At 54.0% G+C, this 15,242-nt stretch overlaps 5 protein-coding genes across 5 annotated transcripts; 2 read left to right on the forward strand and 3 right to left on the reverse strand.

Moving 5' to 3' along the window:
• The first annotated feature begins 162 nt into the window (after positions 1-162).
• Positions 163-1,755, forward strand: BZA05DRAFT_375979 (uncharacterized protein). Its single transcript, XM_051481804.1, has 2 exons — positions 163-417; positions 471-1,755. The coding sequence occupies exons 1-2, from the start codon at positions 371-373 to the stop codon at positions 1,729-1,731; spliced, it is 1,308 nt and encodes a 435-aa protein (XP_051337706.1). The 5' UTR covers positions 163-370; the 3' UTR covers positions 1,732-1,755.
• Position 1,756: 1 nt separating this feature from the next.
• On the reverse strand, positions 1,757-3,836 carry BZA05DRAFT_93259 (uncharacterized protein). Its single transcript, XM_051488809.1, has 3 exons — positions 3,200-3,836; positions 2,982-3,144; positions 1,757-2,929 (listed from the first exon to the last, which is right to left on the reverse strand). Exons 1-3 carry the CDS (start codon positions 3,696-3,698, stop codon positions 1,972-1,974), a joined length of 1,620 nt encoding a protein of 539 aa, XP_051337707.1. The 5' UTR covers positions 3,699-3,836; the 3' UTR covers positions 1,757-1,971.
• BZA05DRAFT_93252 (actin-related protein 2/3 complex subunit 5) lies at positions 3,827-4,842 on the forward strand. The gene is made up of 4 exons (XM_051488808.1): positions 3,827-4,173; positions 4,235-4,356; positions 4,415-4,595; positions 4,654-4,842. Exons 1-4 carry the CDS (start codon positions 3,955-3,957, stop codon positions 4,714-4,716), a joined length of 585 nt encoding a protein of 194 aa, XP_051337708.1. The 5' UTR covers positions 3,827-3,954; the 3' UTR covers positions 4,717-4,842.
• Positions 4,843-5,034: 192 nt separating this feature from the next.
• BZA05DRAFT_93298 (uncharacterized protein) lies at positions 5,035-9,946 on the reverse strand. The gene is made up of 3 exons (XM_051488810.1): positions 6,002-9,946; positions 5,460-5,947; positions 5,035-5,395 (listed from the first exon to the last, which is right to left on the reverse strand). Exons 1-3 carry the CDS (start codon positions 9,863-9,865, stop codon positions 5,263-5,265), a joined length of 4,485 nt encoding a protein of 1,494 aa, XP_051337709.1. The 5' UTR covers positions 9,866-9,946; the 3' UTR covers positions 5,035-5,262.
• An 896-nt stretch (positions 9,947-10,842) lies between these two features.
• BZA05DRAFT_403516 (uncharacterized protein) lies at positions 10,843-14,772 on the reverse strand. The gene is made up of 6 exons (XM_051484211.1): positions 14,441-14,772; positions 14,292-14,370; positions 12,638-14,166; positions 11,597-12,587; positions 11,362-11,539; positions 10,843-11,313 (listed from the first exon to the last, which is right to left on the reverse strand). Exons 1-6 carry the CDS (start codon positions 14,472-14,474, stop codon positions 11,107-11,109), a joined length of 3,018 nt encoding a protein of 1,005 aa, XP_051337710.1. The 5' UTR covers positions 14,475-14,772; the 3' UTR covers positions 10,843-11,106.
• Between the last annotated feature and the right edge of the window lie 470 nt (positions 14,773-15,242).

The following is a 15,242-nucleotide window of genomic DNA, read 5'->3' on the forward strand; positions in this document are numbered from 1 at the left end:
GCTCCACTGGACAACTTCTCTAGGGAGTGTCCATTCATCAATCCACCTGAGATAATATGGCGGATAGAGGTGAGATCATCAGATAAGTACATAACAGGCAAATACTCCACTCGGAGTCCAACGATAAAAATAGAGCTTCTATGTACCCTATGTCAGCGATGACTCCAACTCCATGAGTCGCGACTTGCAGCCGAGTGGACCACGTGCAAAACAAACACTAGCTTGGATATACATGAAGCTGGAGCAACCAGGAAACGCGTAGATAACAACACCAGCTTTCCACTCGAACGAAGCTCTCTACTCCAACGGGGCTTTCTACTCGAACGAAGTTCTCTACTTTACCGACGCGGATCCCCAAAGTTTGCCGGCCATGTCGGAGCTTCTCGCCTTCATTCTCGAGCACGAGCAATTCCGCAAGTGCGTCCCCCTCACAAATGGGTGTAGATAAGATATGTGCTAACACGCTACAGGGCGCGTCTTCCAAGCTTGTACTCCGACTTCCGCAACCTCAAGACCACGAACCTCAACGGCTACCATGCCAACGTGACCGCGTGGAAAACGATCCTCTCCGCCGCCCTCGCCGCGGGCAAAGGTCCAGATTCCAACAAGCTGGTGCTGACCACCAGCGACGACCTCGTATCGTCTCTGCAAACACGAGAATGTGGCCGGCCTCTGGCGCTGGGTGTCGTTATCGCTGAGGCTTTACACAACAAGGAGCTATGGAATCTGGATACATTCCTAGCGCGGCAGGAGAGCATCTACGCGTGGAGCTATACCGGCGCCGTGCTGAACTGGGGGTTGACGAAAGCGGGGATCCGCGGGCAGCCGGTGGATACTCGCGGGATGGTTCACGGCCGGTTCGTGATCGTTAAGAACGTCGAAGAAGCCGCCAAACAGATCACGAGCACGTTCGCCGGGCACAGCTCGCTCACCGACCGGATTTTCACCGCCGACCTCTTCGCGTCCGAACATGCACCCACGCTATCCGCAACCGACCTGAAGGTCCTCCTCCGCCACCTCTCCCGCGACAACCGAGTATGCGCCTACAGCGGCGCCACAGTAAAATTCCTCGCCCCTGGCGAGCCCGCGATAATAACAGAAACCGACACGACAATCGCACACCTCAAGTCGCTGCTGCACTCGCTGAGCACACGGATCGTGCAGCTGAGCACCGACATCGCCGCGTGCACCGCCCGGGCGCAGGCCGCCGTGGCGAATAAAAACCGCCCTGTCGCCCTGGCCGCGCTGAAGAGTCGGAAGACGGCGGAGGGGGTGTTGACTACGCAACTGCGTGCCCGTGGGCAAGTCGAGGAGGTGATGGCCAGCATTCAGACTGCTGCGGACAATATCGAGCTAGTGACGATTCTTGATCGCAGCTCGAAGGTGCTCAAGGGCCTGAATAAGGAGATTGGCGGGGTTGAGGGCGTGGATATGGTTCTAGATAAATTACGGGAGGAGACGGATACGGTGGAGGAGGTCAATAGGGCTATTACTGAGGGAGGTGTGGTTATTGATGAGGAGGTTGTTGAGGATGAGTTGGAGGCTATGATGAACGAGGTGAAGGATGCGGAGAGGGCGGAGAAGGTTAGAAAGGAGTTAGAGGAGATTCCTGCTGTCAGAGAGCCGAAGCAGGACGAGGTGATTGACAGACAGTTGTCGGATTCATTGGAAAGTATGAAGCTAGGGAACGAGGAGGAAAAGGAGGAGAACTTATCGGTGCACGCTTCGTAATTCCAGGCAATTAGAATATCGTAATTCATATTCATCCAAAAAGAATGCCCCGGCCTCAGCCCACCCAAGTGATTTTCCTTCCTTCCCAGCAATGCTTGTCTACTTGCTATATTATACACCAGAAAAAAATAGAACGCCCAAGTACACGAAAGAACGATGTTACTCTGGAACGTACGAAAGAAATAACTATTAAAAAATGATTGCAGTTCAGAAGATGCAACGCTAGGTAAATACAGCCCCTCACGTCGTCCCCGTTAGCGTAGACTCTTCAATGCTAGAATATTTCCGCTTCCCTTCCGTCGGCTGACTCGACGATAGCGGCGATGGTAGGGGCGGAGGCAAACGCCCAGTCTCAACTGACGGCGGTTGCCCATAAACTGGGAATGCGGAATGGAGATAGGGGTGGTCCTGCTGTGCTGTCGACTCGGGGTCCTGCGGACGTAGCATTGGTTGTATGGGGCCGGTTAAGTCTACTGCTGGCGGTTGCGATGCTGGGTATCGATTGACGATTGACGATCCGGCGGGAAACTGTGGCGAGCGTTGAGAATATGATCCGGCGGGAAATTGTGGCGAGCGTTGAGGAAACGACCCGGCGGGAAACTGTGGTGAGTGTTGAGGAAATGATCCTGAGCTGGACACTGCTACCTGGTGTACTGCGTACCGACCGACTTGGGAAGACGAGTCTCCAGTATTTGTCCAGCCGAAGGGTTCTGGCGACGGGGGTTTCTCCATGGGTTTCACCGGTGATGGTTTATCATCTTCACCGCCGCCGGTTTCTCCCTTTTCCTTCTCCTCTCCCTTCTCCTCTCCCTTCTCCACCTTCTGCCTCTTTACATTCTCTCTTGCCTGCTCTATCAACGATAGAAAGTCCTCATCATGCGTCTTTGCCCATTCCTTCGCCGACCAATCCGGCGCCTTGGATTTATCGTTCGCCGGCCTGGTATGTGCCGTCTCCCAAGTAGCCAGTCCCTTCAACAGCTCCTTCTTACTCTTTCGAGACAGCGGCGTTGCGTCACGGTTGGCGTTGTAGATACTGGTCCACTCAGTATGTCGCTCCTGGAGCAATTTTCGACTCCCGTGATCTGGAATACCGAGTTCACGTAGCTTCTGCCGCAGCTTCTTTTCGGAAAGAAAATTATAGGTGAGTTTCGGGAGAGGCTCGATATCTTCTGGAACGGCGGTAGCGGAGCGGGTATTGCTAGGGCTGGTGAGTCTATGACTTTTAAGGGTAGAAGAGGGGGGATGTGTACGTGGTGCGGGCTGGACGATTGGCTGGAGCCAGTGGCTGTGATGATGTCAATGGGGGTGTAGATCGCTTCTTATCGTCGGAAAAGTGGGATTGGTCTAGGTGGGCGTTTATCGAGGCTTCTTTCATGCGTTTCTGGCAGATCGGGCAGGGGACTAAGCCGTCGTCTGGTAGACAGGTGTTAGCATTCAGTTCCCGCCGACTAAATGAGAGGGGATATGCCTGGTGGAGGAGACGGGCTATCTCTATAGGCATCGTCATCATCCTCGCTGCATTCGACCACTGTTCTTTTTGGATGTTGGGGCTGAGGTGGCGGCCGATTTCGCTGCGACCTCCGTGATCTCTGCGAACTCATCTCGATATCTCCATCTTCCGCCTCCACTTCCTGTTCCACTGCCCTCTCCGGCACCTTCGCCTTCGTAGCAAGCTCTAGCAGATGTTGCCTACATCCCACAAACGCATCCAGCGCATCCTGTACAGTCGTATTCTTCCTCAGGTTGAACTCCTGGCTCTGGGCTCGACATATAGGACACTTTCCGTCGCGATGGAATGCCCGCCGGATACATAGCGAGCAAAATGTGTGGCAGCAGTGTGTGATCATAGGCGCGTTGTAGAATTCCTTGCAGACCTCGCACCGAAGCGCCGCATCGAGGTGTTCTAGTGCCTGGAGGGAGGTGCCTTTCCAATCGGTAGGGTCGGTGAGGGTGGTAGCTTCGGCCATGGTGTTTTTGTCGAGTGGTGGGGGTGTGGAGGGTTGTCGTGCGGGGACGCGCCTTTGAGGGGACGCGCTTCGCTTCTGTTCATTTCTCGATCCCGTAAAGTGTAGCTTGCTAACGTAGTGTCTCGCCAAGAACGTACAGGTACCCGTCACCTACATACAAGCTCAACTTCCGGTCCAGACAGCCGTCTCCAGCAACTCGTCTCATCAGCAACTGTCGCATTTCCTTCTCCGGCTCAATCACACAACCTCCATCACAATGGCCCAAGTCAACTACCGTCTAATCGATGTCGACGCTCTCGACCCAGAGAATGCCTTCCCCGCCGAGCTCCTCACCCCGCAGTTCGATCCGGTCGCCATAGGCGACATCCAAGCTCTCGCAACGCAGTGCCGACAACTGCTGCAGCGCGGGGACCAGGAGGCTGCGCTCCAAAGTGCGTTGGAGAATGTTCCGTACGGAGGGGATGACCAGGGGAAGGTAGAAGCAGCATCCACCCCCCACCCATAGCTCGGTGGTGATTGACCCTATCGCGTCACAGGAGCTCCACCTTTCAACCATCCTCGAGATCCTCTCCTCCATAAAGCAGGCCGAGATGACGCCAATCTTGACGCGCATCTACAGCTCTCCCGCGGGGACGGAGCTGCTCGACGTTCTCATGAAGTGAGCCACAGCACGTATGCAAGCTCGCGAGACTGCGGACTGACCGAGTCGGCATTAGGTATCTCTACAAGGGCATGGCCCGCCACAACGCCTCCAACACTGCTACGCCCGGCGTTTCCGTGCACGCTACTGGCGTCTCCTCTGTTAGTGGCCAGGGAGGGGGTGGTAGAGAGTACGGCGTTGCGCCAAGTAGGGGTGATGGAGGCGGGATGAGTGTTTTGTTGAGCTGGCATGAGAAGGTATGGAGCACCGGGGCATCATGTGAAAACCGGATTGACTGACTGACTGAGGGAATAGGTCGTGGATGTGGCAGGCACGGGTTCCATCGTAAGGGTCATGACGGATCGGAGGACGGTTTGAAAGCTGCGTGGACTATACCTTGGATTGTCTTCTTTCTCTTTCTTCTGCCCTGGCATTTTATAGCGTTGAGTTGTAGCAAAAAAGAGGCCGGTTTGCACATCATCTTCTTATCGAGTGAGATTTGGTGGGATAATCTAGACACCCACTTCTGCCCGCTCGAAATCAGGACTCATAATCCGCATTTTTGTGTAGCACCAGGTATCAGGAAGATCGTATAACGAATTAGATCAAATGTCCTATCGTTCGCTCTGGTAAGCTATTATAAAAGTCACTTCAAGATGATTCAAATTTCATTGGTTATTGGTCTAGTCAATCATGGGCGGGACAGATTGTCATGTTGATTTATTAACTGTCATTTAGGCAAAAGGGGATTGAGATGATGGGGATAGTCGGGGGATACCCGCTTTGACAATGCCTATGGGCCGCTCCTACAGACAGACCGCTCCTACTCCGTACCCGCACAAAACAAGGTACCCAACAACTAACTTATAACCCCTTCCCCCTCCCCCCATCTTTCCTAGATACCGGCTCCGACCCGAATTTTTTCTAAAAACTCATGCCGTACTGGTGTCCGTGGTGCGGTTGTTTCTGCGGTGGGTGATGTAGCTGCGGCTGTAATGGTGGCGGCAGAAGCGGCGGTGGTGCTGCTTTCAGCGATACATTTTCTCTTCTCAGGAGCCTTTACGCATCAATTAGTCCACCATTTGCCCCATAAATAAAACGACAGGAAACCGGGAACATACATATTCTCCCTCTTGAGTCTTCCCTGCTCCTCTCGTAACTGCCGCAGCATCTCCAGTACTTCGGCTTCACCCTTGCCCAGCTTGAAGCCGTTGGACATCTTCACGAGCTCCTCGTTAAAACGTTCAAACAGCACGTCGTTCTCGGCGACACAGTCATTCAGCAGCTTATCTGCGCCAGCGAGTTCCTTTTCCTTGCGTGCCAGCAGCGCTTTTAATCTTTCGACATCAGCTAGGCTGGGTGAGTTGAGTATGGGGAAGGGTGCTGCAGGGGAGGACGTGATGCGCGCCTCGAGAGCGGCAAGACGGGCGGAAAGGTCCCGGTATTTGGCGGCGTCAGCTGTTTGTGCCTGTGTGGGTGTGCGGGTACGTGAGCTCAAGTTCATAGCGGAGCTCAGTTCTGCGCCTATCAGATCAATTTCCCGCTGCAGGTTTGAGTCGACTGTTGCAGTGCTAAGGGCTTGTTTTTCGGTGTTGAGGCGCTCACGGAGCTGTGCGGAATTAGTCAGTTATGTATAGTCAATATGTACGATGGAAGTATATACCTTCTGCGTACTCTGCATCTTCAGTCTCTGGGGTACCGGCACCGCCGAAGCCGCACCAAACGACTTGCGGGCATTTTGCCGCCCCGATAATGTCGACGGTGGAGAGTTTTCGTCGCTCTGGTGGCTGTGTGATGAGCCCAGGCGGGATTGCTCTCGGGGGCTCGGGGTAGATCGCTGCAGTTCTAGCGGCGGCGGTGGTGGCGGTGGTGGTGGTAGTGGCAGGGGCTTAGGTCCATCATGGTAGACATCGAGATTTAACTCCGAGTTGCTCTTAATTGGTGGAGTGAGTGTGGGTGCAGGATGCAGTTGACGGTAATCTGGGTGGTTTGTCAGGTCCCCAAGACTACTCCTTCTCTTGCGGCGAGAATTCTGTGCAGGTTCTCCAGGTGGGACTAGATGGATGGGTGATGCGAGGATTGTTGACATTGGCCTCGGGGCGGTCTGAGTGGGAGTTATGGGTCCATTGGGTCCGCCCATGCCGCCATACCCACCGCCGGATCCCAACACTATTGGGCGGTCTCTGGAGCTGGGACGGAGAGGTGGTGGGATTACCCCGGCACGGCCATAGTCAATTGATTTGGAGCGTTCCATTCGGGTTTTGTTGTCCTTCTTGCTCAAAGTCCGCCACACGGAATGGGGCCTCGACATATCGAGTCTAGAGCCCTCACGCACCGATGAGGAATGACTGAGGCCCAACCGTTTCCGGAGCGAAGAGGGATTGGGCACAACGTTGACCGATTTAGCCCTTTTGACTGCACCGTTCTCAAGCCGCGGTGGCGGTGCCTCTGTAGAATACACCGTCAGATACTTTACAAAGTATATCCGTATGAAAGACAAGTACTGACCACTAAACAGGGTATCCATGTCTCCAACCAACATATCAACCAGACCCATGTAATCCAAAGCATTGACCTCCTCTCCCACCAGCAACTCCGTGAAAGCTTTCGTCAACATGCCCTTGTCATCCTCCGCCTCAACCTTCTCTTGCATCTCCTTCAGCAGCACAATGATGGTTCGGAAAGCCCTCTTGTTCTGAGGGGTCCAATCGAGGACGAAAATCCTAAAGAAGTCCTCGAAATCTCCTGGATAAAGTGTGCCGCTTTTGTCCCGTAGCTCCGCCAAAGCAGCTTCACTAATGACAGGGCCCATTTCATCCCTCCAAGGAGAGCTCAGGAATTTCGCAAAGGCGACAAAGACGACATCGATGCCAATGTCTTTCTCAAGGCGACAACTCCGGGGATCCGCCACCAGTTGGCCCAAAAGAAAATCAACCGCCTCGTGGTCCACTTTGTGAATCTCGTAGAGCGGTCCGAGATCTACACCCGAGCTTCCTATCATCCGCATAGTGTTGACGAGTGCCTCAAACGTATCCTCGAGCTTTCTTAGTGGACTTTCAATAGCCATAGTGATTCTATGACGGCCCTCTCCATCCGATGCCTCGCCCTCTCCGGCGAAGCCGATAACGGTTGTGCCGCGTTGGAACATGCTTATAGGCCGCAGTTCTTTGGGAGGTAGCATCTGACTTTGAGTTCGTTCCATCAAACCCACCCTCTGTTTGTTCGGGCTTCCAGGCGTGTTTAAGATGGAGTTGATGAGTTTCACTGGACTAGGTGGTCGCAGCTTGCTGAATCTTCCTTCACCCTCAAATGGCACGCCGAGGGCGCGCAAAAGCTTTCTGTTCGCGGAGAGGAGCGCAGAAGTCAATGGGGGATGTTGAGGTGAGGTGTGAAGGCGCAGTAATGAAGATAACCTCATTGTAAACGCCGGAAGGAGTTCTTCGTAGGAAACGGTATCGGTGGAGGCATATTCGTTCCAACTTCGGCATTCAAGTCTTAGCTGCTTCGCTTTCGATTCCTCAAGGCTGAAGACGATGTCGACACCATTCTTACCCACATCACCCACCAACTGAGATCGACTGGCCGTGGAGCCCGTGGTCCCGATGTCCAGATAGACAACCGTCGAACCTTTCTGTTTCATTTGCGAATACCCGGCTTGACTTCCCCAGACACAGCTCCAGAGAGTCAGTCCATCGCACTTGGTTTCTCGCAATCCGATAACGCCCTTCGTCTTGCGCCCCATCCGTTTCTCCAGTCTCGCCTTCGCAAATTCCTCCTCCACTTTATGGGCACGCCCTTCGTATTGATTCAATAGCCGCATTTTGCGCAGACTCGTACCGCCTGCTCTGATATCCCAACCGTCCTTCAGGTTACTTGCCAAAGTCATCCACAGAACGGTGCCAACATCGCTTCCGGCCGGCTTGACGTCAGCGATGTCAACCCAGCCGATGAACTGCAGGTCATGCCCGCCGCCATCCCTCCTAGCCCCGCTTCCGGCATTTGTAGCAACACCGCCACCTGGTCGATCCACTTCCGCCATGACTCCCCTAGCAAGCACGGATTTCGAACTTGGCCGCCGGAGAAATACCACGCAGTCTGGGAATAGCAGTAATAACGAGGATGCTGCTTCGGATGTGTTGTCGTTGTAAGGAGGCATAATATCCAGGTAATCTATTGCTGTAATCAAACGTCCAGCCGGTTGTAGATGGAGCGGCCACGAAGCGATGAACGACTGAAGCCGTTTAACGGTCGTCGTCCGTTCGGTCGTTTCCGATGATTGAAGGGAACATATCTCCGTTATTATTCCACGGGCGTCGTTGAGTGGCCCCAGCGAAGAATGATCACTTGGTAGGAGGTTGAGCATATTGTCTATCAAAAGCGAATACCTCGGGAGTCTCTGGACAGGCTCGATGATCAATGAACGCAGTTTCTGCTCTCCGGTTTGCTGAATCCTCTTTGAGACAGACGAGTCTTTCTGCTTCGTGAGCTTTGCAAGCAGTTGCGGGAACTCCGCGCTGGCCTGCATGTACTCTTCATAGGGTTTCTTGAAAGAAGGAAAGCTTTCCAGGCAGCATTTGCTCACGTCCTCGATTCCGCCGGTCCTAATGCCTTGCAGAAACCGTGCATTGACTTCGATTATGGTCTCTAAACATGGCGGAAACAGAGTATCCAAATCCTTTGGCGACAGAGTTGATCCCTCGCCCTTCCTCGATGAAGGTCGCCGTTGCTTTAGAGGTTTGGCAATATCTTCCAATAGCTCTCGCAATTTCGCAACATAGTTCTCCTCCGTGTGCCGCAGCTCCTCCAGCTCTCGCTCTAGAGCTTCGGCTGTATCCTTGAGGGACTTAGGTCGTATAATCGTTGACGCCGGTCTACTCGCCGCGCGCTTCAGCTTCGAAAACGGTAGGTACGTCGGTTCACCGAAGCCGCTCAGAATCTTCTCGACGTCCTCGGGAACCAAATCTGGATCGACCGCAAGGTTGCTTTCTGACGACCGCACAACAATGTCCAGATCCACAGCGCCGACGAACCGCTCGGCCAGCGCGCACATCAGATCGGTCGCCAGACTCTCCGTCTCCACCTCCTTAAGTCGTGCCGCCAGGTCCCCCGCATGCATTTCATCGAAGGCTACCGCCTGCGCCTCCCCCGGCGTAGCACCATTGCCCTGGCTCCTCAGCAGTGTTTCCTTGACAGCCTTCGATAGCTCCGAGAAGTACTTCAGCACGGCGATGGCGAATCCGCGATGTATCTCCGAGGTCTGCTTCTGCAGCGGAAGGTGGTTGACGGCGGCATAGAGCGGCGACGAATGTGACAGCGCAAGCTTCGGGTAACTCTGGAAACCCGCACAGCTGAAGATGTGGGCTTCGATCCTGCCGTGGGACACCGATGGAGAGGATGGATGCGACGGAGCCGACGACGACGAGGACAGCGAGCTGTAGAAAACGATGATGTGGCCCAGGACGGGATCGGTTGCGGCGTACGGCGTGCAATTGCTTAGGTTCGGAGGAGGTGCTGAGAGGGAAGCCATGGTCTCCGAGGGCGGCGAGCGCCAAGCGCGCAAGGCTACTCACTACCTGCTTGCGGGGCGGGGCTGCTTGCTTTGTTTCGCTTCTGTTCTAGAGTTGGAACAACACTTTGCAGGCGGGAGAAGCGCGGGGTGGGATGGGATGGGTACAGTACGGAGGTGTGGAGGTGACAGGAGAACAGCAGCAGCAGCAGGAGCAGCAACAGCAGCAGATAGCTCGCGGTGCATACATCCAATTAAGGAAAAGATAGAGTGGGCACCTGTGTCGAGTGACTTTAGTGTTTTTTCCTCAGCCCTTTGGGTTCTCCATCATTTGACAAAGGGCGACGTTCGTCGGACTGTCGGACTCGCGCTGCTTCGGTGGCCTGCTGGGAGCGAACAACAACGCAGCTTCGGGGCATACAGCAGGAACAGGAAGATGTGCGGGGGCGGGCTGGCGACCCGAGGAGAAGAAAGAAAGAAAAATCCCACTTTGTACATAAACCGTCGCCGACTACGGAAGGAACTGGGTGGTGGAGGATTGTCTATTTCGAAGGCGTGAACTGCGGGGCATACTCTATCTACTTGGCTATCCTCAGAAGCTGTCGCGCGGTGGTCTGGTGCGCCACATTGGATGTGGCTAGGTATGGTTGTCAACCCCCACGTTTCCTCATGAAAGCCTGGTTGTCATGCGTGCCAAAGTCGTAGATACATACCCTGTTGACAGGCCCTGCCAATCGAATTGGGGTTCTGTTGTGCTTTTAGTACATCGAGTGGCAAGCCGCAGAAGCCAGCGTGTGATTGGAGCCGCTGTGCCGTGCTTCGAGCTCAAAGGTCTGTTGCTATGGGGTTGTTATGCAGCAGATTGGAGAGAGAGGGAGAGGGGGGGAACCCGCAACGCTGTCGATTGGCGGAATGCTGGTGGTTGTGGCGATTAACGCGCCTCATGAGGTGAAGAGTTTAAACATTCGAAACCACCGCCTCGCTCATGAAGGTCCAGTCCAAGATCTACACGATGTTATCTCCACTGTGGAGTAACGACCCAACTGGAGCATTCGCTCTAGCTGCCGTCCATTCCTAGGCCTAATGCAACAAACAATGACATCAAAAAACGGTCAAACAACATGAATAAACATACAGAAACAGTGTAAAACAGCCAACATCCACATTCCGCACTGTACCTTATAAACCTCCGCACCTCCTCACCCCTTCCCCTCAACCAGAGCTCAAATGGCTAAACAACCCGCTCAACATATAAAATTCATCTACACAACCGTACCCGTATATGGCGTGGGCGTGGGAGTGGTCTCACCAGCGCTGTTTTCTGCCGGGGCAGAAGAATCACCATTTGTCTCCGTGGGCGCAGCTGCAGCTGACGGCCTATCCTTCCGCCTGTAGTAAAGCATCACATCCCCACTCGTCTTCCACACGTATGTTCTCATGGTAGCCAGTGACATAGTAGGCGGGACGACCTTGCAGATGCATCAGCACTGACCTATATGCAAAGACGGGGGACAAACCTGATCATGACAAAGAAGCTCCAACCAGTCCTCTGGTTTTGCGGGTTCTTCTCCCTCGGCGACGGTGGGAAGATAACCGGATGCCATGTACGGTGGTGCGAGATGCTCCGCCACGTATGACATAATCTTTTTGGCACGGAGCATGCGGTTTGCGTTTAGGCGGGCATTCTTCCCTTCGCTGTTGAATTATGAGATTAGGTGTACTTCCAGTGATGATGGGGATGGGGAAGCGCACCTTCCGGACTCGCTAGGGAGTACTGGTAATTCATCTTGCCATGGAACCAACACGAAACTGACCTTCATGGTTTCCTTGAACGGGATGCGGTTGAGAAGGATCAATTCTCCGAGCCACGCTGGGGCAACCCTCTCCAGGAGGTCCGCATCCTCGCCCAGACTACCCACCGTTCCACGGTATAGATCCGCCACGCCGCCAGAATCCGGTTTGTCCTCTTGGACTATTATAGTAGTGTTTCGTGGCGGCTTCAATACCGGTGTTTCAGTCGGCAGACTGGGAGTAATCGCCGTGGTGACCTGTTCTCCATCTCGGTCCTGATTTTCGTACATCGTTCGGATGCGTCTTATCACACCGCCCAGCGTCTCCTCGAGGATATCCGGCTTGTCAATTTCCTCCAAGACTGTTTGTTCCAGTGGCCTTTCGTCAGTGGTTGCCAGCGGTTTGGATCCGCCCATGTCTGTCGACGCGGACCGACCCATTTTCTTGCCCGCGAATGGACGCCAACCTCCGACGTTAAAGCGGGAACCTTTGTCTTCCTTTTCCTTCTCGGCTGAGGGCGACATGGGGACGGTGTCATCCAGATCACCTCCGGGTGTAGTACCACCGTTCTTTGCCGATGTCTGGAAAACACCGGCTCCTGATGAGAAGTAGTCGCCACTCTGTCGTTCGCCTGACCTGTTGCTGTTACCATCGTCCCAGGGAGTCGTAATGAAGGGAGCGGGCGTGGCAACGCCAATTCCCATTCCTGGCGTTTGGGGGAAAAGAGAGTATCCGCTGGGATTCGCCTTCCCTGTTGGGGTTGTTAGGGGACTACCGGCTGCCTCAATCATAGAGAAAGTCGGAGGCGGGAGCGTTAATACATTCTCCTTTCGTAATTTCTCACGGCTTTGGCGCTCTGATTCGAGGATCTTTCGGTGGTCTTCGTCGCGCCGAATTTCCTCGTCGATCAGGTTGCTGAATAGGTACCGCAAGACCCACTTGCCCATGTTGACTTGAATGTATTAGTGATGGAGATTGAATGGAGAGAAGAGATAAATGTACTTCTCTGATCGTCTCTAAACTCGAGCTTTTCCTCTATGGCCGCCTCGTCCACATACATCTCCGCATCAAAGCAGTAGTTCTCCTCCAATACGCATGCCAACCTCCCCGTACGAGTATCAAGCTGACACCAGTTCGCAATGGTGTCTGTGGTATTAACCTCCATGGCCACATCGTCCATGTGTCTTTCTCCGAACGATTTAATAGGCACACATTTCAGCAAGTCCCACATCACTACCTCTCCAGCAGTGTCGACAGTCAAAACCCGCCGTCTATCGTTGAGCAAAAAGTGCTTTACGAGACCCCGCTGGCCTTCGATGGTTTCGTCTGGAGATTCATTGTAGGGCACTGTGCCTCCCGCCTCACCCTCGAGCAAAGTCTCAGCCATCGACGCGTGCCGTACGCTGGCTGCCGAGTAAACGGTTACAGCATCTGGATCGCGGACATTCGATGGGAAGGAAGATGAGGATGACAGGCGCAAAAGAGAGCCAACCGGGATCGTACTCCGTGTTGGAGGCGATGGTGGCGAGACTGAAGTTTCGCTAATACTAGGGGCAGAGAAAGGAACCCTTGGACGAGAGCTTGCAGAGGAAGCCACCCGCGGCCTGCGGATATCTGTGGCGATGTCCAGGTCGGTATCGACGTCCAGCCAGCGGTTGATGCTGGAACTGGATGTTGCCGCCCACAAGTAATCACCTGCTGCAACGACTTTATTGATACCGTCTTTCTCTTGGCATACAGCGACGCATATCCCGTCTTCGATTTCGGCCACATTGCGGACATCCGTTTTGGCAACGAGGCCAGAGCGATCGCTGGAATGGAAGACCTCCAGACGTGGGTGTGAAGAGTGCAAGGACCACACACTGTCGTTATGCATGCTGAAGGTGTGCAGACACCGTCCTGCGGTCATGCTCCAGAGCTTGATGGTCGTGTCGGATGACGCCGTCAAAACCATATTGCCCTGATCACTGACCAAAATTGACCGGACATTGTCCGTGTGGCCGACAAACTTTGTGATCCGTTTTCCAGACCGTGGATCCCAAACCCGCACCACGCCTTCAGGCCCACCACTGGCGAGAACGTTTCCCCCAATTCCCAATGAGTAGATTGAACCTTTCGGGTTCTGGCCTTCGTCCCCGACATCGATCTGGAGCCGCTCTCCGCCTCCGTTCAAGTCCCAGAACTTGATCTTTCTGTCGAGTCCACCACTTGCTACCCATTCGCCATGTTCCTTCGGCGCCGCAAGACACTTGACATAGTCGCTGTGTTCTCCGATAGTGTCGGCCTGCTGACTGGTCGCGGAATGTGGTCTCCAGAGCTTCACCGTAAGGTCGGAAGAGCAGGACACAACAACTTCGTTCGAGTTGCAGAGCGCAAGGTCATTGACCCAATGCGTGTGCGCTTGAATTTGGTCGCGAAACGAATACGGCAAAGGAGTCGGTCGAGGAACGTATTCGGACGGTGGTCGCTTTTCCGAAAGGTCGACACCGAGATTCCATGAGCAGATGACACCGTCTCTGCCAGCCGTGTATCTGCATGACGCGTGAGCGACCCGTCAGTTCATCCCATTTGCCCACTGCTAACGCTTTCTTTCTTTTCCCTTGTCTGCGCATCCATTCTCTGCAGCTTTCCACTCGCACACGGCACTCGCACTCACAGAATACCCTGGCGCCCATCAATGGCAAGACTGTTGACACCCAACCTGTGGCCGCCCGGCGAATTCGCTAGAGGTAGAACTGCAGCGACGCGACGACTCGCGTGTCAGCCAGCCAGCGAGCAGCGATCGCAGAGTGCAGTTCGACAAACCATAGCTTATCCTCTGACGGGCTTTCTTGGCCATTGGGTTGTGGAATAAGCGCGGGGGGCGCGCTGTCAAAACGATAGCGATTAAGTAAGTGCGGAATCGACGGGGTTGACGATAGGGAGGATCTGGATCTCTTCTGCCGTTCTTCTTTTCCGTTGGATGGATGGGGTTTGACAGGTGGACGGTCAGCCCAGCTTCATGCGAGGCTCTGCAGGCTGATATGGTGCTTGTCGGTTCAAGGTTGCGTCCTTAAAGGTGCGACCACCGGTGCCAGTGCTATTTTGGAGTCGGTTAAGCTTGACTCCAGGCTTTAGGCGGAATGTTTGGTTTGCGGGGCAGCCCATGGACGAGGCAGCCCACGGACAGTGCAGACGATAGTGGCCGAGATTAGATAAGATCTGAACAGATTGGACCGAATGCACGAGAGCTCAAAGCCATCTCTTGAAGGTTTCCAGGAACTTCTACTGCATTCTGAACCTCTCTCTGACTTCTTGTTTTGCTGTAGACTCAGAAGGCAAACTTTGGTGCACGATATATCACTCCAATTTCACGCTTGGAGGCTGTGTATCATCTGGCTGATGGAATTTTGGCTGTGTATAAGTAGAAAACTTACCCATGAGCCTTTGGAGTACTTCACATATTGTGTACCTACCTCAGTACTTACTTGTTGCAACCAGGAATGAGGACTTGGAAAAGTGGTTTCCATCTTGGACCAGTGCAAACCGTACCTGGATCACGAAAGCACCGAAGCATGAAAAGCACAGCCTGTGTAATATCGATCACCCAAGGATCCAGAATCAGGGT

This window comes from Tricharina praecox, assembly GCF_024521635.1.
Source record: "Tricharina praecox strain CBS 144465 chromosome Unknown BZA05scaffold_19, whole genome shotgun sequence".
Lineage (NCBI taxonomy): Eukaryota > Fungi > Ascomycota > Pezizomycetes > Pezizales > Pyronemataceae > Tricharina > Tricharina praecox.